A 26247-nucleotide genomic window follows, 5' to 3' on the forward strand; every position below is an offset into this window, starting at 1 on the left:
AAAATGTTTACCAAAGAAAAATATTCTGACAAAAAAGTACAGTAAGGCATGAAAATGTTTGGGATGAAAGTTTTATACATTTCAGTGTTTAATAATTAGAAGTGAAAGTATTCTGCAATTAACAGATATTGCTCTGAGCTTACCGGGTGCCACCATACTTATAGAGACAGTATTTCTCACCAAAAATAGTAATATCTTGAGAAGAGTAAGTTAGAAATGCCACATATTTCAATTTTATTAACCATAAATTCCATTTTGAAGAAGGTTACAGGTAACGTTATGAAAATCTAAAATATTTAGACCACATCAAAACAAAAATATTCTTCACAGAGAAAACCAGTGATATTGTATCAGTGAGAGATATGACCAAGAAACTGATATGTATATGAATTTTTACCAAGAACCATAATTCTGGTTTATGTTACTTTTTAATATTCAGATAATCAATATAAAAAGTTGATTATTGTGCTTTGAAAAAGATGAACTATGCTATTTTTATTTTTTAGAAAGAATTTCAGTTTTAAAAATAATTTTTGAATAGGACTATATTGTAGGTCCACATATATAAACCAGTAAATAAGAGGCAGGACCAAGATGGTGGAATAGACAGATACTTCCGAAGAGCCCTCTTACAACAAAGACCAAAAAAAAAACAAGTGAAACAAGTATATTTATGACAAGCTAGGAGCCCTGAACATCAAAGGCAAAGATAGAAAATGAATTCCACAGCAGGGGAGGAAGAGACGGTTCAGAGCAGAGAGGAGTTACCGGACCTGAATCTCTGAGAGCCCTCAGGCACCCTTCCTGGGAGTGGCTGTGGCAGGCTAGTACTAGCGTTCGGCTGCAGTTTCCACAGGGAGAAGCAGCCAACCACACAGCCTATTCACACCTCTGGAACCAGAGAAGAACAGAGTGGCACTCTTGGCAAAAGCTAAGTACTTGCATGTATTTTACCGCACCCCCCACATCCAAGCTGGCTTCAGTGGCTGTTGATTTCCCTGGGCCTGAGATAGGCCCTGCTGAGTGCCTAGAGGCATCCTTCTGGCCTTGGAGAAAGAATAAATTCACAGTTGGGGGAAAAGATAATTTGCCAGCTCCACTAATCTGGAGAGCTAAGGACAGAAGCGGCTCCTGTCCAGGCATAAATGGTCCGTGGACTTTGAGTACCTTTCCCCCCTGCATGGACTTCTATGGGCCTATTTCACGAGAATAGGCCCTTGTTGGCAGACTACAACTGTTTCAGCTGTGCAGTGGAGAGGTGGGTGTTTAATGTTTAACACCACTTTGCCTATTAAAAAGGGTCCTCACCTACCCATATCAGGGACCTAAGGCCTGGTGGCTCCACTCAGGTCACCCATCCACCTGTGACAGTGGTCCAAGGATAATTGGTACCTCCCAGTCCTTACAACCAAAAAATTTTGGGTACCCATGGTCTGTCTGCAGAACCCACCCACCTGTACACTCCAGGGAAGAGGGACGTGCTTTCCTGAGCGACACTTTGGGGATGATTCTCAGTGTGCTGCCTTGTTCAGAGCATGAACTCCTGCTGCAACCTGATGCTGGTACCTACACCAATCACCCCTGCCCCTCTAAGACTGTAGGACAGAACCTGTACCACACACTTGATGATCAGCTACCTGGACACCTGAGCTGAATCCATACAAGAAAATTGAATGGACTCCCAGACTGATAATACCTGATAACAGCTCTAGCCATCTGGTGACAGGACGTCAGAGCTTCAAAGGTGAAAATAATCAAGCTAGCTCACTCAAGCAACCCATTTGGGCATATCAAAACAAAACAAACCAAGAAGCTAGGATACAGTAAGCAAACATAAAATAAACTAATACAATAACTTATAGATGGCTCGGAGACAGCAGTCAATATCAAATCACATAAAGAAACAGACCATGATCACTTCAGAATCAAGGGATCTTCCAGATGAAAGTGCTTTTCTGGAATTATTGGATGCAGAATACAGAACGCTTCAAGACATTAGAAAAGAATTCAAGCAATATGTAGAACAAGCCAAGGAACACATAGATAAAGCAGCTGAAGAAATTAAAAAGATTATTCAGGAACATAATGAAAAATTTAATAAGCTGGAAAAATCCATAGACGTACAGCAATCAGAAATTCAAAAGATTAACAAAAAAATTATAGGAGTAGACAACTCAGTAGAAAGTCAGAGGGGCAGAATTGAGCAAGTGGAAAGCTGAATTTCTGAACTTAAAGATAAAGCACGCAGCACCAATACATTTGAAGAAAGATCAAAGAATTTAAAAAAATGAAGAAACCTTAAGAATCATGTAGGACTCTATCAAGAGAAATAACCTACAAGTGATACCAGAACAGGAAGGGATAACAGAAAATACAGAGAGAATTGTTGAAGATTTGTTGGCAGAAAACTTTCCTGATATCGTGAAAGATGGGAAGATATCTATCCACGATGCCCATCGAACTCCGTATAAGGTAGATTTTAAAAAGAAACTCGCCAAGACATATTATAATCAAACTTGCCAAAAACAAAGATAAAGAGAGAATTTTAAGAGCAGTTAGGGATAAAGGAAAAGTCACCTACAAAGAAGGTTGGTAAGAATAAGCTCGGACTACTTGGCAGAAACCATGTAGCCAAGAAGGCAATCGGATGACTTATATAAAGCATTGATGGAAAAAAATTGCCAGCCAAGAATCATATATCCACCAAAACTGTCTCCCAAGTATGAAGGTGAAATTAGGACATTTCCAGATAAACATTAAACTTCATAAAAACCAAACCAAAACTATAAGAAATACTAAAGGGACTTCTTTGGTTAGAAAATCAATAATATAAGGCATCAACCCAAGACTAGAATAATGAACAGAGCAATGAGATGTCAACCCAGACAGGGAGATCACAAAAATAAATCAAGATAAAAAAAATGCTCAAAACAGGGAAACAGCTATGTTATTAGGTAAAAGAAGACAACATTAAAACAATAAAGAGGAACTAAGAAATGTAATCATAGACCTTCCATATGTAGAGGAAGACAAAGCAATACAAAGAAACAAAAGTTAGGTTTAAGTTTAGAAAAATAGGGGTAAATATTAAGGTAGCCACAAAGGAGACAAACTATCCTACACGTCAAAACAAAAAATACAGACTCAGGAGAAACAAAATCAACAACAACAAAGATGAGGAAAAGACAATATATAAACTACTCAGCACAAAAAATTAAGTGAGAAAAGGAAACTGTCAATGACACACAAAAAAGACATCAAAATGATAGCACTAAATTCATAAAAAAAAAAAAATTACCCTGAATGTAAACGGACTAAATGCACCAATAAAGAGACAGAGAGTGGCAGAATGGATAAAAAAACACAATCCATCTATATGCTGCCTACAAGAGACACACCTTAGACTTAGAGACACAAACTAAAACTCATATGTAGAAAAAAAAATACATCAAGCAAACAACAATCAAAAAAGAGCATGAGCGGCAATATTAATTTCTGACAAAATAGACTTTAAAGTTAAATCCACCACAAAGGATAAGGAAGGACACTATATAATGATTAAAGGGACAATATACCAGGAGGATATAACCATATTAAATATGCGCCCAAAGACAGGGCTGCAGGATACATAAAACAAACTCTTACCAGCATTGAAAAGTGAGATAGACAGCTCCACAATTATAGTAGGAGACTTGAACACACCACTTTTGGTAAAGGATAGGACATCCAGAAAGAAGCTCAATAAAGACACGGAAGATCTAAATGCCACAATCAACCAACTTGACCTCGTAGACATATACAGAACACTCCACCCAACAGCAGCCAAGTATACTTTCTTTTCTAGTGCACATGGAACATTCTCTAGAATAGACCACATATCAGGTCACAAAGCAAGCCTTAGCAGAATCCAAAACACTGAAATATTACAAAGCATCTTCTCTGACCATAAGGCCATAAAAGTGGAAATCAATAACAGGAAAAACAGGGAAAAGAAATCAAACACTTGGAAACTGAACAATACCCTGCTCAAAAAAGACTGGATTATAGAAGACATTAAGGATGGAATAAAGAAATTCATAGAATCTAATGAGAATGAAAACACTTCCTATTAGAACCTTTGAGACGCAGTGAAAGCAGTGCTCAGAGGTCAATTTATATCAATAAATGCACACATACAAAAAGAAGAAAGGGCCAAAATCAAAGAGTTATCCCTATAACTTGAACAAATAGAAGGAGCAACAAAAGAAACCCACAGGCAACAGAAGAAAACAAATAATAAAAATTAGAGCTGAACTAAATGAAATAGAAAACAATTGAAAGAATTAACAAGATCAAAAGCTGGTTTTTTCAAAAACTCAACAAAATTGATAAACCATTGGCCAAACTGACGAAAGAAAAACAGGAGAGGAAGCAAATAACCCAAATAAGAAATGAGATGGGCGATATTAAAACAGACTCAACTGAAATTAAAAGAATCATATCAGATTACTATGAAAAATTGTACTCTAACAAATTTGAAAATGTAGAAGAAATGGACGAATTCCTAGAAACACACTACCTACATAAACTAACACAAAGAGAGGTAGAACAACTCGATAGGCCCATATCAAAAGAAGAGATTGAAAAGGTAATCAAAAAACTCCCAAAAAAGAAAAGCCCTGCCCGGATGGCTTCACTGCAGAGTTCTACCAAACTTTCAGAGAAGAGTTACCACCACTACTACTATAGCTATTTCAGAGCATAGAAAAGGACGAAATACTCCCAAACTCATTCTAGGAAGCCAGCATATCTCTGATACCAGCACCAGGTAAAGACACCACAACAAAAGAAAATTACAGACCTATATCCCTCATGAACTTAGATGCAAAAATCCTCAACAAAATTCTAGCCAGTAGAATTCAACAACATAACAACAACAACAAAAAAATCTGCCATGGCCAAGTGGGATGCATACCAGGTATGCAGGGATGGTTCAACATTAGAAAAACAATTACTGTAATCCATCATATAAATAAAACAAAAGACAAGAATCACATGATTTTATCAATTGATGCAGAAAAGACATTTAACAAAGTTCAACACCCATTCATGATAAAAACTCTCAGCAAAATAGGAATAGAAGGAAAATTCCTCAACATAATAAAGGGCATTTATACAAAGCCAATAGCCAACATTATCCTAAATGGTGAGAGTCTGAAAGCATTCCCCTTGAGATCGGGAACCAGACAAGGATGCTCTTTATCAGTACTCTTATTCAACATTGTGCTGGAAGTCCTAGCCAGAGTAGTTAGGCTAGATAAAGAAATAAAGGGCATCCAGATTGGCAAGGAAGAAGTAAAAGTATCTCTATTTGTAGATGACATGATCTTAAACACAGAAAACCCTAAAGAACCCTCAAGAAAGCTACTGAAACTAATAGAAGAGTTCAGCAGAATATCAGGATACAGATAAACATACAAAAACTGGTTGGATTCCTCTACACCAACAAGAAGAACACTGAAGAGGAAATCACGAAATCAATACCATTTACAGTAGCCCCCCCAAAAGATAAAATACTTAGAAATAAATTTTACCAGAGATGTAAAAGACTTATACAAAGAAAACTACAAAACACTACTGCAGGAAACCAAAAGAGACCTACATAAGTGGAAAAACATACCTTGCTCATGGATAGGAAGACTTATTGTAAAAATGTCTATTCTACCAAAAGCAATCTAGAGATACAATGGAATTCCAATCCAAATTCCAATGGCATTTTTCAATAAGATGGAGAAAGAAATCATCAACTTCATATGGAAGGGAAAAAGGCCCTGGATAAGTAAAGCATTACTGAAAGGGAAGAACAAAGTGGGAGGCCTCACTCTACCTGATTTTGGAACCTATTATACCACCACAGTAGTCAAAACAGCCTGGTACTGGTACAACAACAGATATGTAGACCCATGCAACAGAATTGAGAATCCGGACATAAATCCATCCATATATGAGCAGTTGATACTTGACAAAGGCCCAAAATCAATTAAATGGGGGAAAGACAGTCTTTTTAACAAATGATGCTGGCATAACTGGATATCCATCTGCAAAAAAATGAAACAAGACCCATACCTCACACTATGCACAAAACGAACTCAAAATGGATCCAAGACCTAAATATAAAATCTAAAACAATAAAGATCATGGAAGAAAAAATAGGGACAATGTTAGGAGCCCTAATACATGGCATAAACAGTATACAAAACAGTACTAACAATGCAGAAAAGAAACTAGATAACTAAAAAAACTAGGAGCTCCTAAAAATCAAACACCTATGCTCATCCAAAGACTTCACCAAAAAAGTAGAAAGATTACCTACAGATTGGGAAAAAATTTTTGTCTATGACATTTCCAATCAGCACATGATCTCTAAAATCTACATGGTACTGCAAAAACTCAACTACAGAAAGACAAATAACCCAATTAAAAAATGGGCAAAAGATATGAACAGACACTTCACTAAAGAAGACATTCAAGAAATGCTCAGATCATTAGCCCTTAGAGAAATGTAAATCAAAACTACAATGAGATTCCATCTCACTCCGACAAGGCTGGTATTAATCCAAAAAGCACAAAATAATAAATTTTGGAGAGGTTGTGGAGAGACTGGAATACATATATGCTGCTGGTTGGAATGTAAAATGGTACAACCACTTTGGAAATCGAGTTGGTGCTTCCTTAAAAAGCTAGCAATAGCACTACCACACAATCCAGTGATCCCACTCCTTGGAATACATCCTAGAGAAATAAGAGCCTTTACACGAACAGATATATGCACACCCATGCTCACTGCAGCACAGTTTACAATAGCAAAAAAGATGGAATCAACCAAGGTGCCCATCAACAGATGAATGGATAAATATGGTATATTCACACACTGGAATACTATGCATTGATAAAGAACAGTGATGAATCTGTGAAACATTTCATAACATGGAGGAATGTGGAAGGCATTGTGCTGAGTGAAATTAGTCAGTTGCAAAAGGACAAATATTGTATAAGACCACTATTATAAGAACTGGAGAAATAGTTTAAACAGAGAAGAAAATATTCTTTGATGGTTACGAGAGGGGGAAAGGAGGGAGGGAGGGAAGGAGAGAAGTATTCACTAATTAGATGTAATTAAGAGCTGTTTTAGGTGAAGGGAAAGACAACACACAATACAGGAGAGGTCAGCACAACTGGACTAAACCAAAAGCAAAGAAGTTTCCTGAATAAACTGAATGCTTCCAAGGCCAGCGTAGTAGGGTCAGGGGTCTGGGGACCATGGTTTCAGGGGACATCTAAGTCAATTGGCATAATAAAATCTATTAAGAAAACATTCTGCATCCCACTGTGGAGAACGGTGTCGGGGGTCTTAAATGCAGCAAGTGGCTACCTGAGGTGCACCAACTGGTCTCAACCCACCTGGAGCAAAGGAGAATGAAGAACACCAAAGACACGAGGTAATTATGAGCCCAAGAGACAGAAAGGGACACATAAACCAGAGACTACATTAGCCTGAGACCAAAAGAACTAGATGGTGCCTGACTACAAGCAATGACTGCCCTGACAGGGAACACAACGAGAACCCCTGAGGGAGCAGAAGAGCAGTAGGATGCAGACCCCAAGTTCTCGTTAAAAGAACAGACTTAATGATCTGACTGAGACTAGAAGCACCCTAGTGGTCATGGTCCCCAGACCTTCTGTAAGCCCAAGACAGGAACCATTCCCGAAGCCAACTCTTCAGACAGGGATTGGACTGGACTGGACTGGACTATGGGATAGAAAATGATACTGGTGAAGAATGAACTTCTTGGATCAAGTAGACACATGAGATTATGTTGGCATCTCCTGTCTGGAGGGGAGATGAGAGGGCAGAGGGGCTAAGAAGCTGGCCAAATGGACACTAAAAGAGAGAGTGGAGGGAAGGAGTGTGCTGTCTCAGAATTCTTCACCAACACCACTTCCTTCTTCATTCTCCTTTGCTCCAGGTGGGTTGACCAATTAGGAGTATATAGGAAAGTGGTGTTGCTCTTAGGGTCAAAGTTCTGTTGTGCTTAGGGTCGTTATGAGTCAGAACCGACTCGATGGCACCTAACAACAACAACAGCAGCAAAGTGTATATGAATTTTTGTATGAGAGACTGACTTGATTTGTAAACTTTCACTTAAAGCACAATTTAAAATAAATAAATATTGCCATAACATACAATTTTTGTTATTTTTAGTTCCCACTTTACCCTCAAAATTGCCCCACTTTGGATGAAAGCGTTTTGGTCACTACTTTGCACAACAGAACGAAACACTGCCCAGTCCTCCACCACCCTTACAGTCGTTATTATGCTTGAGCTCATTGTTGCAGCCACTGTGTCAATCCACCTGTCGAGGGTCTTCCTCTTTTCCAGTGACCCTGTGCTTCGCCAAGCACGATGTCCTTCTCCAGGGACTCATCCCCCGTGACAACACGTCCAAAGTATGTAAGATGCAGTCTCGCCATCCTTGCTTCTAAGAAGCATTCTGGTTGTACTTCTTCTAAGACGGATTTGTTCATTCATTTATCACGCCATGGTATATTCAATATTCTTTGCCAACACCACAATTCAAAGGCATCAATTCTTCTTCAGTCTTCCTTATTCATTGTCCAGCTTTCACATGCATATGATGCAATTGGAAATACCATGGCTTGGGTCAGGCGCACCTTAGTCTTCAAGGTGACATCTTTGCTCTTCAACACTTTAAAGAGGTCCTTTGTAGCAGATTTACCCAATGCAGTGCGTCTTTTGATTTCTTGACTGCTGCTTCCATGGCTGTTGATTGTGGATCCAAGTAAAATGAAATCCATGCCAACTTCAATCTTTTCCCATTTTATCATGATGTTGCTCATTGGTCCAGTTGTGAGGATTTTTGTTTTCTTTATGTTGAGGTGCAATCCATAGCGAAGGCTGAGGTCTTTGATTTTCATTAGTAAGTGCTTCAAGTCCTTTTCACTTTCAGCAAGGAAGGTTGTGTCATCTGGATAATTCAGGTTATTAATGAGTCTTCCTCCAATCCTGATGTCCCGTTCTTCTTCATATGATCCAGCTTCTGGCATTATTTGCTCAGCATACAGATTGAATAAGTATGGTGAAAGAATACAACCCTGACGCACGCTTTTCCTGACTTTAAACCAGTCAGTTTCCCCTTGTTCTGTCTGAACAACTGCCTCTTGATCTATGTAAAGGCTCCTCATGAGCACAATTAAGTGTTCTGGAATTCCCATTCTTTGCAATGTTATCCATAATTTGTTATGATCCACACAGTCAAATGCCTTTGCATAGTCCATAAAACACAGGTAAACATCTTTCTGGTATTCTCTGCTTTCAGCCAGGATCCATCTGACATTAGCAGTGATATCCCTGGTTCCACGTCCTCTTCTGAAACTGGCCTGAATTTCTGGCAGTTCCCTGTCGATACACTGCTACAGCCGTTTTTGAATGATCTTCCACAAAATTTTGCTTGTGTATGATATTAACGATATTGTTCTGTAATTTCCACATTCGGTTGGATCACCTTTCTTGGGAATAGGCATAAATATGGATCTCTTCCAGTCAGTTCTCCAGGAAGCTGTCTTCCGTATTTCTTGGCATAGATGAGTGAGCACCTCCAGCGCTGCATCTGTTTGTTGAAACATCTCAATTTATATTCCGTCAATTCCTGGAGCCTTGTTTTTTGCTAATGCCTTCAGAGCAGCTTGGACTTCTTCCTTCAGTACCATCGGTTCCTGATCATATGCTACCTCTTGAAATGGTTGAACATCGACTAATTCTTTTTGGTATAATGACTCCGTGTATTCCTTCCATCTTCTTTTTATGCTTCCTGCTTGTTTAATATTTTCCCCATAGAATCCTCCACTATCGCGCCTCGAGGCTTGAATTTTTTCTTCAGTTCTTTCAGCTTGAGAAATGCTAAGCACATTCTTCCCTTTTGGTTTTCTATCTCTACCTCTTTGCACATGTCATTATAATACTTTACTTTGTCTTCTCAAGCTGCCCTTTGAAATCTTCTGTTCAGTTCTTTTACTTCATCAATTCTTCCTTTTGCTTTAGTTGCTGCATGCTTGAGCACCCATCTTGGTCTTTTCTTTCTTTCCTGTCTTTTCAATGACCTCTTTCTTTCTTCATGGATGATGTCCTTGATGTCATTCCACAACTTGTCTGGTCTTTGGTCACTAGTCTTCAGTGCTTCAAATCTATTCTTCAGATGGTCTCTAAGTTCAGGTGGGATATACTCATGGTCATATTTTGGCTCTAGTGGACTTGCTCTGATTTTCTTCAGTTTCAGCTTGAACTTGCATATGAGCAATTGATGGTCTGTTCCACAGTTCACTCCTGGCCTTGTTCTGACTGATGACATTGAGCTTTTCCACCATCTCTTTCCACAGATGTAGCCAGTTTGATTTCTGTGTGTTCCATCTGGTGAGGCCCATGTGTATAGTCACCGTCTATGTTGGTGAAAGAAGGTATTTGTAATGAAGAAGTCTTTGGTCTTGCAAAATTCTATCATTCAATCTCTGGCATTGTTTCTATCACCAAAGCCATGTTTTCCAACTACTGATCTTTCTTCTTTGTTTCCACCTTTCGCATTCCAACCACCAGTAATTATCAATGCATCTTGATTGTGTGTTCGATCAATTTCAGACTGCAGCAGCTGATAAAAATCTTCTCTTTCTTCATCTTTGCCTCTAGTGTTTGGTGTGGAAATTTGAATAATAGTCGTATTAGCTGGTCTTCTTTGTAGGTGTATGGATATTATCCTATCACTGACAGCGTTGTACTTCAGGATAGATCTTCAAATGTTCTTTTTGACGATGAATGCAACACCATCCCTCCTTGAGTTGTCATTCCCAGCATAGTAGACTCTATGAGTGTCCAATTCAAAATGGCCAATACCAGTCCATTTAGGCTCACTAATGCCTAGGATATCGATGTTTATGTGTTCCATTTCATTTTTGACCATTTCCAATTTTCCTAGATTCATACTTCATACATTCCAGTTTCTGATTATTAATGGATGTTTGCAGCTGTTTCTTCTCATTTTGAGTCGTGCCACATCAGCAAATGAAGGTCCCAAAAGCTTTACTCCATCCATATCATTAAGGTCAACTCTACTTTGAGGAGGCAGCTCTTCCCCAGCCATCTTTGAGTGCCTTCCAACCTGGGGGACTCATCTTCCAGCACTGTATCAGACACTGTTCCACTGCTATTCATAAGGTTTTCACTGGCTATTGGTTTCCAGAAGTAGACTGCTGGGTCCTTCTTCTTAGTCTGTCTTAGTCTGGAAGCTCAGCTGAAACCTGTCCTCCATGGGTGACACTGCTGGTATCTGAATACCAGTGACATAGCTTCCAACATCACAGCAACATGCAAGTCCCCACAGTGCGACAAACTGACAGACACATGGGGGTGGTCACTACTTATATACACCAAATTTCAATGCATGTTGTGTTTTTGCACTTCTACTTGTTTTAGATCTCAATACTGTTCTCCATGTAGCCAAAAATGTAGCTTTAAAAACTATTAAAAAGTTCTGAGCTCTCTAGATTATAAGCTTAGGCCCTTTCTAAACTCCAAACAACCGAAACCAAACCTATTCCTGTCGTATCAATTCCAACTCATAGTGACCCTATAGGACAGATTAGAACTGCCCCATAGGGTTTCCAAGGAGTGGCTGGTGGATTCGAACTGCTGACCTTTTGATTAGCAGTCGAGCTCCTGATCACTGTGCCACCAGGGCTCCTTCTAAACCCTGGGTCTCAATAATCTCTGGGATCAAAGGTGATAGGAAGAGGTTTGGGTATCAGTTTCTTTTCTTATGGGAACATGATGTGTATTAGGGAGGGGGGATACTATTCAAATGGCAAGGAAATTAAAAAAAAAAAATACATGAGAAGGAATGACTCTAAGACTCCCAAAAATGATGATGGAGAGGAATGTTTCTAGGGTTAGGAGATTCTCAAAGTGGCAAAGAGCTTAGGTTGGTAAAATTATTGGTAAATGGTAAATTTGATATATTGGTAGGTGGGTTATCTATTTGATAGAAGGATAGTCAGCACCTACCTCCTTTTCCCAAATTATTCGTCACCCTGAACAATCTGGGTTATGCTGAAATCTGATTACGTAGTAAGATGTCCTCTTATGGCTCCTGTCTGGCCCAGTGAAACCCCAGCTGTGGGTCCCACTTCTAACTCTTGAGTGTCTGCATTCCATTATTTACTTTTCTCCTCTATTGTAGATTCACTCTTTGCTTTACCTTTGCTATATAAAACAAAAAGGGACAATGTGGAAGGCTTCAAAGAGTCATTAAAAAAAAAAAAGCACTGAAAAATGTGAAGATTACACAGTGGGAAAGTGAATAAGGATAAAGGATATGACTGAAGAGGAGATATGTGTCCGTTTTTAATGGATCTCTTCTCTTTTGCCATTTTATTGCCATAGGAGAGCAACCCAGTGATGGCTAGTTACTAATATCTTACTTTATGAATAGCAGCCCCTGAAAACTTCAGCAGTAAACCTTGTTTCACTTGTCTTATGCACTAATGGGGATATTATTTCCATGCCAACAGATAGGATTTTTTGCACATGTTTTTATAAGGAAAAAAAAATCCTACCAATCATGTGGAAATATACACCATAAATTATGGGGTTTGAATTGGCTGCATATTGCATAGCCTACACAATACTCACTTCTACTTTAATTATTTATTCTCCTTTATGAATAGAGATAGTGGTCTATAAATGCATTATTAATGTAAAATATTCCCTTGTTTTTATAGACTTTGCCAGAGGCCATATTGACTTCAAAATTTTGTGTCATTTCTGAGTCAGGAATCATACACATGGATAAAAGCCAAACTTCTAACATTTAATCTTAACTTTTTGGTATATTTTACACATATTAAATTTTGTCCAAAAAGGTCTCAGCTATTTAAAATCCATCTTACTACTCACATACACATATGCCAGAATTTAAAGCATCATTGTCAGTGATTGTGGTGAAAGATTTTTATTGATTCATACCGCCTGTACTGATTGTGTTTGGTGAGTAAAGATGTTTGTTTTGTTCATGACCAAGAGCTCTTTCCTTGAAGAGAAAGTACAGTGCTTGTTAATTAAAGCCCTTAGTTTTTCTGTATGCACCATATTATTTAAAAGTGTTTGCTGATCTCTTAAGGATCTTTAAGTCATAGAAAATAAAGCTTTGCTATAACAAATTTATTTTAATGTTCAAGAGTGGTATGTAATGCAAAATTAAAAGAATCATAATCATTGAGAATTAGAGCAGAAAGAGCCCACCACTATCATTTTATAAATGTGGAAATTGTGCGCCAGAGCGATCCAGTGACCTCTCTGGGACTAGCAAGAGGTCTCCAATCTGGAAATCTTGACTTTTAGTTTAGGGGTCTTTCTTTGTAACATCTTCAGTGGACTTCTTATTCAAACTCCTCAATAAGCAGTTGTCTCCAATTTTGTGATAACTCCATCAGCGACTTAAATGGCAACCAGCTACTTGTGATAGCACAAAGTTATGAGAAACGAAGAGTAAGTGAAAGAACTAGTCTGAATATGCTGTCTCACTTTCTGCAATAGGCCCACTCCATGAAGTCAATAAAATGTGGGTTAACTGAGTCAGCTATTTAAGGAACAGTGAAAACTTATTACCAAGGGTGATTTGTTTGGTACAGTGAAGACTGTATGTAATTCTTTTGTAATATGTATAATTATTTTAAATCAAGATTTTCACATATTGAGGCTACTTACATATTTTTAAGTGTAGGGGAGAAAAGTAGAGGAGGACTAAATCAAGAAAGAGGGAAGCAGAGAACAGGGGAATAGGTAGTATGGAGTACAGTTCTACTCTGATACACTTGGGATCTCCATTAGTCAGAATCAACTCAATGGCCAACGGGTGGGGATAGTGGTAGTGCTGGAGGAACTTCTGATGGTTGTCAATAATTGTCTCCTGTTATCTTTTCTGGCAAGTCTTCCCTTGCCTTGCTGTCACCATGTCTAGGCTTGAGTAATTGTTCTACTTATTCCTCTCAAGGCTCAAGTGGACCTTTTCCACACAGAGTTATAATTGTTAACTAAGAGGCCTGCTCAACTAGACTATGAATTTCTTGGTGTCAGGACAGCATCTTTTTGTCCTCAACATTTGGCACAATCGTAGCTTTAAAAAAAAGTGTAGATTATTTCAACAGTTCGAATTGCTATTGTTTGGTTTAAGTTAAAAGTTTTATGATTCTCAGACTTTGGTCTAAGTAGGTGGTCACAAAAGTCACACGTGTGAGAAGGTGCAGTTGGCATGGGGAGTAGATGGGTAGACTGGGTCTCCTGCCTAATATGACATCCATTCCTTTGTGAAGCATTAAGATAAAGAAAGGCCAATCAGGAACTCTTAGTTAGACTTTAAAGGAACTTAAGAGACAATTCAGTCCATCTGCCTGAATTGAGAGGCATAAATATAAAGTCCTGGAGAGCCTTGCTAGGGCCATAGGGGTGATCAGGGGCGGATTATCCAATAGGCAAGGTAAGCATAGCATTTGCCTTGCTTACAGATCATCCGTAGTGAACAATTTCATGTTTTTTACAGCACATCAAAGATGCTGCTTCTAGGTATGGCTGGCATTTATCTCTCTCCCAAGCCTCTTTTCAAATTTCAGTCCCTGAGAGGGACGGATAACTCAGTAAGCCAGGCAAGTACGGGCTTACTTGTGCTTACTTACTAATCTGTAGTGAACAATTTCACATGGGTTTCAGATGGTCATCCACTCTGGGGCATGAATCAGTGACAGATGTAGGTCCAGAGCCTAGTTATTGTACTTCTCAATTCAGTGTTTATTCATTTGTCTTTTCTGCTATAGTGGGACATTTTTTTGGAAGTAAGCAAACTATACATACCAAGTCCCTACCTTATTGATCAGGCTGCTGAGATGGTTCTCACCTGGTGAGTCATGTCAACACCTAGGGAGATTCTTCTGCTCTTGATATGGGTCTACTCAACACTTGATGAAAAATGGCTTAGGGGCTGCAAGAAGGCCATTGACTCTGCCCTTTCATATTTATCCCACTCGCATGTTCTTGTGAAATAACCTCTCATTTTCCTCTCATTCTCCTTTCTTGCCTCAAAAAAAGAAACATCCTTCTGACCCATGGAAGGGTTCAAACATCAGCCAGTGCATATATTAAAGTTTAAATCAATTATTGTTCTAGTACACACCCTGAGGTTGAAGAAGAAAGAACATCCAGGACTAACAAACCTGATTGTTCTGGCAAAGTCACCATTTGATTCATGCTGGCATTTCTGGGCTTTTCTTTTTCTTCAATATTATAACTTCATTAAAAAAAAAAAAAAGTTACTGTCTCAAGTAGCAATTTTTACCATTACTATTTCATTCATTTTCTCCATGAGACTTACTTCTACCTCCCAGTCCCTTGAGGATTTCCCAAGGGGCGCGATGCCCAGAGTTTGCTTATTTAGTTGCAGAGACAGCCATCCATCTGATAGTGAGTTCATTAGACCATGAATTATTACTCAATTTATTACCTTCAGAGCAAGGGTGTGACTTCGGCTTTGGAATATGAGCACTTCACAACTTGGCATGCTCAGATCAAGAAAAATTCTTAATCATAACAGTTAAGAAACCAAATTACAACTATGTATAAATGGTAAATTTTAACTTTATGGCACCAAGTTGGACCTATAGGAGTATTCTTATTATTACTGCTCTAGCTAAAATTCCCATAATTTATGATGCATGTTTTTTCTAGGCAAGTACTGGAAGTCGATGAGGATGGTGGCTGTGCCAAAGGGTTGTGCTCTGGCTGGGGCTCAGCTGCAAGAGGAGACAGAGACCGTTTCTGCCCTGGCCTCCCTGACAGTGGATGTGGAGCAGCCCTTTGCTCAGGAAGACAGCAGGTATGGATCCAGCCTGGGAGAATCACTCTGGTCAGTAACGTCCAGGTTCACCATTAGAGCTTGTGAACTTCCTTCTTGCCTTCCCTTCACCTGTCTCCTCTACTTCCACCACCTGTCTTCTCCAAAGGCACAGATGCCACAGCACAAGTAGGCTCTCAACCATTCATTTGTTTCATCCTTCATAGGAAATACAGGGCTGGAGCATATGGCTGCAGTTCTCAGAGAACTAGAAGGGAGAAGATGGATGGTGAGAAAAATCACTCCTTGTTGGATAATTTAGTCCAGATCATTATAGAAAGAGCTGTGTAGGGGCTTAACTTCTTTCCCCAGTTATCTCCATTTTTCCAGATGTTCTTTTTTCTTCTCTCATGATTTTGAGATTACTGATATAAAAAAGGGAACAAAGGAGAGCAGAAGCTGGAGGTATTACCAGTCAGCTGAATGGCCGAAATACATAGACACTTCTCATATGACAGTCCTTGAGGCGCAAAAAAATGGATGAAGGCTGAAGTGCCCTCCAAAGAGAACAGGGAGTATGTATAAAGGATCATGTGAAACTGAATCTGATTTGGCTTCATTTATCATAAGAAGGGTCTGGCTTTAATGGGTTTTCATATAAATATAGCTTTGTGGGAATAAAAGGGTTAATAACCTACAATTAGGTTTGCTTATTCTCTTTGTAAGTAACACCTCTCAGTTTGTGCATTTTGGTGTTCTTCATCCTATCCTACAGACAATACTACATCCAGGATTTCTTTTAAGTCAGCTGTGACCAACACCACTACAAATGTACATTAACATTGATGCTTTCTATGGCTGATTTTGAGGTCACGTTTCCTCAATTTAAAAACGAAGCAGGTGAGGCTTTTGCTAAAGCCCTGCCAGCTTGCACTCTTAAATTGCTTCTGTGAAGGAAATAGGACTCCCTCCATCAATAACATCACCATTAATTATACAGATCCTGCTACTAGTGCATAGGTTGGCAATTTTCCCAAGAATGCACAAATTTGAACAGTTCTAGCTTTCTTGCTTATACTGGATCCTTAGAGTTTAATGGATTTAACATCTTGTTTTGGTCATGAGAAGTAGATACACTGAATAAGAAGTTTCATTTTTATGCAATTATTTTTTCTTACTATAACCACTTAAAAAAGCAGATTACTAGGAGGAAAAAAAACAGTCCTGTAGTGCTGTAGTAGAAAGCACCTTCTCATGGGCATCTGGAGCATAAGGGAAAACTTACTTTACATCTTTGATGATATGAACAACCCCCCGGTAGTTACCAGCTAAGAACTGAACCAAGTTCATAGTCCAAAGGTGTTGCAATTATTCCCAAAGCCAAATACAGTTAGTTGTCTGTCATCTGAGGGCTATAAAACTGAGGAAACTAACATCTGTTAGTGTTGGATATAAAAGGAGCATGGCTATTCTTTAGAATTCATTTAATATAAAGAAATAAAGCTAAATTCCAACTTGAGTGAAATGAATTGGAAGTAATCTTGCCTGTTAAAATGCAGAGTGTACAATTATCAACAGTAAGACGTCATGTTTTGAGCCCCGAGTGTGTAAAAATCTCAGCACTTCAGTAGAAACTGGAACTGTAAGCATGCTTGTTTGTTCTCAGGTAAATACTGTGCTTGACTCCTGATAACCACAGTGATTTAACCCCGGCTTCATTCCACAACGGGAGTCCCTGGGTGGTGCAAATGGTTAACACGCTCAGCTGCTAACCTAAGGTTAGAGGTTCAAGTCCACCTCCAAAGAAAAGTCTAGTGATCTACTTCCGAACAATCAGCCACCGAAAACCCTACGGAGCACAGTTCTACTCCGACACACATGAGGTCTCCATGAGTCAGGACCGACTCTACAGCACCTGGGTTTTTTTTTTTTTTGTCTTTAGTCCACAGCAGATCTTAAGCTTAAATCAGAGTATGTGAATGTCAATGTTCTGGTATTCAGGGAAGCATAGTTCAAGCTTTCAGCCTGGATTCATGTTAGTTTATCAGTTTTAGAGAGATTATATCTATTTTGATTGATTTTTCTTGTAAGAAGAAAAATAGTTTTGCCTGGAATACTTTGCTGAACTTGGGTTTTCAGCAGAGAAAAAGAATAATTCTTGTAGAACTGGCTATGGTATGTCCATTGAACCATGCATCAATTTCATCTAATAGAAGAGAGAGAGACAGAATGAGAAGAGAAAGAGACCCAAGCCCTTCAAAGCTACAGTGAGAAAAGGATGAACTCTTTCAGGGAAATGCTGTCAGAATCATCCCCGTACTGAATTCAGGAAAAAAAGGACATTCAAAATGAGATAAAGAGACAGAAATGTTCTTGGGCCTTTGTTATGAATGCAAGATCATAAATACTCAGGAAATTGAAAAAATTAAAAGAATCAGAGCACTAAATGGATGGAAAAGGGTGAAGGCTAGATTCTTTTTATAGGAAATTCTTGCCAGTTATTTTGGAGGATATATTGGTGTTTGGAGTGAGATGACTCATTTTGTACTAAGATTTTGGGTAAAGCAGCTCTTTTCCTGGCCAACTCATATCTGACTCATTTACCACTAGTGAATAAGGGATAAAATGCTCCTGGCTAAGAACCATAGTAAGTATTTTTTGTTCATTTTTCTTGGATGGGGGAGGGGATGACAACACAGTACAAACGGTCATTTCATTTTTATAACTGCATTGATAGACCGTGAAGAATAAATGATTAGAGAAGGTTGATATATGGGGGGGTAGTAGGCTGAAATACAGTTTTCAAAACATAATTTTCAAGTGGCAAAGGACTGAGCAGGAAACAAATGGTATGTCAGTAAAAATAAATAAAAATAAGCAAAAAAAAAAAAACAAAAAACTGAGTGGGCCAAGTTATGTATTCAAAGAAGATTTTTAAAAATGGCCTGATAGCATATTATTTAAAAGAAAGAAGTGTAATATTAGTCTCTTTCTTTATGTGTGTGTGTTTTCCTGTTTGCTAGAAAAGTGCACCTTTAAAAGAGTTATAGTTTGCATTTGTCAGATATCTAGTTCAAAATGCTCCTGCGTTGGAAAAGTTGATGCAGTACTCAGGTTTATTCTTAGAAACCAGTCCAGGCTCTGCCGAAAATCAAGAAAAAGTCCTCTCTGGCAATTAAGACTTTAAGATGATTAACTATTAAATTATTAAGAGCGCATTTACACTCCAGAATCCCTAACCATGTCTTTTCTTTCTCTCTCTCTGTTTTCTTTTAAACTAAAAACAAACATTGAAAATTAGGTTTCTAACATCAGTTGAATGTGGTGTGAATCATTTTCCATTTTCTAATACAAGCTGATATAATAGCTTATTTAAGTCTCAACTCATGACAAGTTTTTTCATTAAAGGAGTGGTTTCAAGTCATTGTGTATAATACAAAAGCATGAGAAGCCATATGATTCTGAGTCTGGGCTAAGAACTCTTCTGCTAACCAAAAAGTTGGCAGTTCGAATCTACCAACCGCTCCTTGGAAACCCTAGGGGGAAGCTCTGCTCTGTCCTGTAGGGTTGCTATGATTTCGAATCAACTCAACGGCATTGGGTTTTTTAATGGGTTTATCTCATTTATGAATATAAAAATGTAAAAATAAGCTGAAAAATCCCAAATATCATTGGCCTTAGCTCTGAATGGTTAAGCAATCCCCTCAAAGGCATTGATGACTCAACTCTCCTGAATACTTTATAAAAATATAGATCATTGTTAAATACACATTCATCTCTCGTGTATATTTCCTTTGGGGTTGTGTCTCCAAGGGCTTTTAGAAGTTAAAAGTTGCACAAATTATGCAGGTTTCTGATTTTTCTCTATAGTACTGTTATCTTTGAGAACTGTTTATCTAACTAAGCAGACATTCCAATACAAATTTTATTCTTAATTTTATTCCAGTGTAAACAAAGCCTTGGTTAAAAAGTAGGCTGAAATTTGGGAGTTTCTGGTAAAAGTAAGAACAATCCCTCTCCTCTTATCTTCTTTTTTCCTACTCTCCCTGGGGCCATATTTTTATCTCTAATTTCAGTGCCTAACATGTGGTCTTATGGTCTGTATTAATGTGTTAGAGATTAAACCCAATCATGATTAAGAATTTAAAGATTTAGTTCTGTATTCTTTATACAATGGTATTTGATTTGGAAAAAAAGAAAATAAAACCATAATGAAAATAAGATAAATAATAACGAACTTTCCATTTCATCTTTGTCTCCATCCCTCAAGCCTATCATTTACCTCTTATCATTATAGAGGAACAGTAAAGTGTGACTTAGGGTCCGCTTGCTTAGGTTCAAATCTCATCACCACAATTAGCAAGTGTGTGGTCAAGGTCAAGTTACTTAATCACAATGGGCTTTATTTTCCTTGTCTTTAAAATGAGGGAAAATTTTCATAAGGTTTTGAGAATTAAACGAGACAGTATATAATAAGGATTTAACATAACAACTGACAACTACTCACTAAAGGCTAGCTTTTATTATTTTTTCTGCCCTCTTTTTCTTCCTCAATCTGCTCTATTTTTCTCTCCCTTAATACATTTATTCATCATTTAGTGACCTATAATCTGAAACTATAGAGACTAACTGGGCATGAAGATGGTGCAGAACCAGGTTTTATTCTGTTATATATAAGGCTGCTGTGAGTTGAATGTGACTTGATGGCACCTAACAAGACATAGGCATCTAAACATTTGCCTGTTCATAGGTTCATAAAAATTAACAGTATAGGCATTAAAAATAAGTAAGAAGCCACAGTGGCACAAATGGTTAAGCACTCAGTTGCTAACCAAAAGGTTGTCAGTTGAAACCCACCAGTGGCTCTGCAGGGGGAAGACCTGGTAATCTGCTTCCATAAAGATTACACCCAAAAAACTCAATGGAGCAGTTTTGCTCCATCACATGGGGTTGCTATGAGTTGAAATCAACTTGATAGCATCTAACAACAACAACCACCACCAGCAAATAATCACTAAGCAAAAAATTGATTCAGTTAATTTTAATCTGTGGTTAGCCCACCTAGCCCCACATTGTAGATAGTAAACAAATATTTATTGAATGATTTATTGATGAATGGATCCATCAGAAAACAAAACATCATTAAATTGATAATATAACATTTATAATAACACCTCAGCTCTTCCTGTCTCTCTGTATTTACTATGTCTTGTAAGGGAATCAGTGTTATATTTTTACAAGGTTTTTAAAAATGTGTATTTTACATTTATTTTATTTCATAATACTAAAATGATAATGTTCATTTTCAGATATGCTGGTTAATCAGAAGCCATTTGCTATTGTTGTTAGCTGCCATCAAGTTGGCCGCAGACTCATGGCTACTCCGTGTACAGTGGAATGAAACACAGCCTGATTTTGTGCTATCCTTATGGTCATTCAGGAATTGGACCGTTGTGATCTGTAGGGTTTTCACTGGCTGATTTTCAGAAGTAAAGCACCAGGCCTTTCTTCCTAGTCCTTCTTAGTCCAGAAGCTCCTCTGAAACACGTTCAGAATCATAGCAGTATGGAAGCCTCCACTGCCAGACAGGTGATAGCTGTGCGTGGGGTATATTGGCCAAGAATGGAGTCCAGGTGTCCCACACAGAAGGCAAGAATTCTACCACTGAACCACCAGAAGCCCTTGTAGTCTTATTTTCATAAAGATGGATTGGCTGAGGAAACATTAAAAAAGGAGTGTAGGCAAAGTTTCTACTTCAGTGGGGAAATGAATTGTATTAAGGAAGGGAGAAAAATATGGAATGATGCTTATAGGTTTCAGGACTACCCTCCAACCTCTAGAATTAGGAGGAAGAACATCAGTTTCATTCATTCTTCAAACACTTTCTGATTGCCTTCTACATGCCAAACAAGGTGCTGGGATCCAGGGTCACGAAGCCATCGTGAAATCCTCAAAATGTTCACATGCCCACAAATTGTATTAATCTTCTATTGCTGCCATAGTAAATTACCACAAACTTACTGTCTTAAAACAACACAAATGTATTATCTTACAGTTTCATAATTCAGAAATCTGACACAAGTCTTTTTGGACTAAAATTAATAAGTCAGCAGGGCTGTTTCCTTATGTTTCTGCATCTAGTGCTTGCCTACATTCCTTGGCTCATGTCCACCCTCATCCATCTTCAAAGGAAGCGGTGTCACTTCTCTCTGACCCTTCTTCAGCCCTCACATCTCTTTCTGACTATATCCAGGAAAGGTGCCCCACTTTAAACAACTCATATAAAATTTGTTTGGGCCCAGCAGAGTAATCTCTCCACCTCAAGACACTTGACCTTAATCACATCTACAAAGTCAGTTTTGCCATGTAAGGTAACATATTCACAGGTTCCAGGGAATATGACATAGAATGGTCCCTTGGGGAGACCACAGTTCTACCTCTCCAGCAATCAAACATGAACAACCAGCTATAATAAATGATATGTTGTTTAATAGATTAGGCAGCAGAAGGAAGGAGGACTTAACACTGGCCAAGAATTGGGGAACAAATCACAGAGCTGGGGACATCTGAGTTAGAGTGGAAGAATATGTAGGTTTCACTAAGAAAATATGAAGGCATCCAAAACAGATTCAGGAACTTGAGCACATCATCTAATTCTTTGTAGTTACTCATGTTAGTGCACAATCCAAACTACATTCACCTCTCAAGCAAACTCTTGCAGTAGCTTCCTAACTTATTCCCATACCCATTACCATAGATGTTCCCTGATGCCTCAGGAGAACATGACCTCCAGGTCAAAGTGACCAGATACTAGACATCTGGTCATGAGATGGAGTACAACCATTTCAAGAGTAAGAAAACTGGACATAATATACCATTTGACAGAGTATTAGAAGAGAACACATAATTTAAAATGAGCAAGATAAATACACTTACAGAGATCAGGTAAGATGTTAGTTACATGAAACATAAGCAAGAAATTCTCATAAAAACTGAGTAGAAATATTGGATATGAAAATATAATATTTGAAATAAAGAATGCAATAGATCAAATGCATAGAGGATTGATAGAGCTAAAGAGCAAATTCATGAGTTGGAAAACTAGGTTAATGAACTGTTATAAAAGACATCAAGAAAGAATAAAAAATGCAAAGAGAAGTTAAGAAGAGGAAAGAAATACAAGTGTCATCTGCCTAACAGGAGTCCTAGAAAAAAATAAAGATAAAAAATGAAGAGGATGATACATTTAAGGAAGTAATGACAATAAACTTGCAGTAAACAAATAAATACTGCAGGCATCAGATTGAAAGAGCCCAAAGAGAGTCCGAAAGGAATGATGAAGGGCAACCCACATCTGCAATTTTCCTGAGAGAATTAGCAGTTCACCAAAAAGGAGTAAGAAGCTAATTGACATAGGATTTGTCAACATTGCCTTGTAGTAGGGAAAAAAATCAATCAGAGAATTTTATGTGTGACCAAGTTATTTAAATATGATTCTATAATTTTAAAAAATACACAAAAAGGGACAATTTACCAGGAAGATATAACCATGTTAAATATTTATGCACCCAATGACAGCGCTGCAAGATACATAAACTCTTAACAGCATTGAAAAGTGAGATAGACACCTCCACAATTATAGTAGGAGACTTCAGCACACCACTTTCGGTGAAGGACAGGACATCCGGTAAGAAGCTCAACAAAGACACGGAAGATCTAATTGCCAAAATCAACCAACTTGATCACATAGACTTATACAGAACACTCCACCCAACGGCTGCAAAGTATACTTTCTTTTCTAGTGCACATGGAACATTCTCTAGAATAGACCACGTATTAGATGATAAAGCAAGCCTTAGCAGAATCTAAAACATCAAAATATTACAAAGCATCTTCTCAGACCATAAGACCATAAAAGTAGAAATCAATAACAGAAAAACCAGGGAAGAGAAATCAAAAACTTGGAAACTGAACAATGTCCTGCTCGAAAAAGACTGGGTTATAGAAGACATTAAGGAGGGAATAAAGAAATCCATACAATGCAATGAGACTGAAAACACTTCCTATGAGAACCTTTGGGACACAGCTAAAGCAGTGCTCAGAGGTCAATTTACATCAATAAATGCACACGTACAAAAAGAAGAAAGAGCCAAAATCAAAGAACTATCCCTACAACTTGAACAAATAGAAAGAGAGAGAAAAAAAAAAAAACCCTCAGGCATCAGAAGAAAACAAATAATAAAAATTAGAGCAGAATTAAATGAATAAGAGGACAGAAAAACAACGGAAAGAGTTAACAAGGCCAAAAGCTGGTTCTTTGAAAAAATCAAAATTGATAAACCATTGGCCAGACTGACTAAAGAAATACAGGAAAGGAAACAAATAACCCGAATAAGAAATGAGGTGGGCCATATCACAACAGACCCAACTGAAATTAAAAGAATTATATCAGATTACTATGAAAAATTGTACCTAACAAATTTGAAAACCTAGAAGAAATGGATGAATTCCTAGAAACACACTACCTACCTAAACTAACACAAATGGAAGTAGAACAACTAAATAGACCCATAACAAAAAAAGAGATTGAAAAGGTAATCAAAAAACTCCCAAAAGAAAACAGCCCTGGCCCTGACAGCTTCACTGCAGAGTTCTACCAAACTTTCAGAGAAGGCTTAAAACCACTACTACTAAAGGTATTTCAGAGCATAGAAACCACTACTACTAAAGGTATTTCAGAGCATAGAAAAGGACAGAATACTCCCTAACTCATTCTGTGAAGCCAACATATCCCAAAACCAGCTAAAGACAACACAAAAAAGGAAAATTACAGACCTATATCCCTCATGAACATAGATGCAAAAATCCTCAACAAAATTCTAGCCAATAGAATTCAACAACATATCAAAAAAATAATCCACCACAACTAAGTGGGATTTATACCAGGTTTTTTTTTATGCAAGGATGGTTCAATATTAGAAAAACAATTAATGTAATCCACCATATAAATAAACAAAAGCAAGAACCACATGATTTTATCAATTGATGCAGAAAAGACATTGACAAAGTCCAACACCCATTCATGATAAAAACTCTCAACAAAATAGGAATAGAAGGAAAACTCCTCAACATAATAAAGGGCATTCATACAAAACCAACAGTCAACGTCATCCTTAATGGAGATATTCTAAAAACACTCCGCTTAAGAACGGGAACAACTCTTATTCAACATTGTGCTGGAGGCCCTTGCCAGAGCAATTAGGCGGGATAAAGAAATAAAGGGCATCCAGATTGGTAAGGAAGAAGTAAAAGTATCTCTGTTTGCAGATGACATGATCTTATACACAGAAAACCCTAAAGAATCCCCCCAAAAAACTACTGAAGCTAATAAAAGAGTTCAGCAGAGTATCAGGTTACAAGATAAACATACAAAAATCAGTTGGATTCCTCTACGCCAACAAAAAGAACACTGAAGAGGAAGTCACCAAATCAATACCATTCACGGTAGCCCCGAAGAAGATAAAATACTTAGGAATAAATCTAACCGGAGAAGTAAAAGGCCTATACAAAGAAAACTACAAGGTACTACTGCAAGAAACCAAAAGGGCCCTACATAAGTGGAAAAAAGTACCTTGCTCATGGATAGGAAGACTTAACATTGTAAAAATGTCTATTCTACCAAAAGCCATCTATATATACAATGCAATTCCGATCCAAATTCCAACGACATTTTTTGATGAGATGGAGAAACAAATCACCAACTTCAAATGGAAGGGAAAGAAGCCCAGGATAAGTAAAGCATTACTGAAAAAGAAGAACAAAGTGGGAGGCCTCACTCTTCCTAATTTTAGAACCTATTATAGCACCACAGTAGTTAAAACAGCCTGGTACTGTTACAAAAACAGACGCATAGACCAATGGAACAGAATCGAGAATCCAGATATAAATCCATCCACATATGAGCAGCTGATATTTGACAAAGGCTCAGTGTCAGTTAATTGGGGAAATGATAGTGTTTTTAACAAATGGTGCTGGCATAACTGGATCTCCATCTGCAAAAAAATGAAACAGGACAGTACTTCACACCATGCACAAAAACTAACTCCAGATGGATCAAAGAACTAAATATAAAGTCTAAAATGATAAAGATCATGAAAGAAAAAATAGGGACAACGTTAGGAGCCCTAATGCATGGCATAAACAGAATACAAAACATTACTAAAAATGCTGAAGAGAAACCGGATAACTGGAAGCTAATAAAAATCAAACACCTATGCTCATCCAAAGACTTCACCAAAAGAGTAAAAAGACCACCTACAGA

The 26247-nt window shown here is 37.9% G+C and overlaps 1 protein-coding gene across 1 annotated transcript in view; it reads left to right on the top strand.

Annotated features, from left to right (window-relative positions):
• Window positions 1-26247, top strand: part of HDAC9 (histone deacetylase 9) — a 1063574-nt gene that overhangs the window by 1025823 nt on the left and 11504 nt on the right. The window contains exon 26 of the mRNA XM_049893259.1: window positions 15821-15968. Within this exon, the coding sequence (XP_049749216.1) occupies window positions 15821-15968 (148 nt within the window). The remainder of the gene's footprint in view (window positions 1-15820; window positions 15969-26247) is intronic.

This window comes from Elephas maximus, chromosome 8 (assembly GCF_024166365.1).
Source record: "Elephas maximus indicus isolate mEleMax1 chromosome 8, mEleMax1 primary haplotype, whole genome shotgun sequence".
Classification (NCBI taxonomy): domain Eukaryota; kingdom Metazoa; phylum Chordata; class Mammalia; order Proboscidea; family Elephantidae; genus Elephas; species Elephas maximus.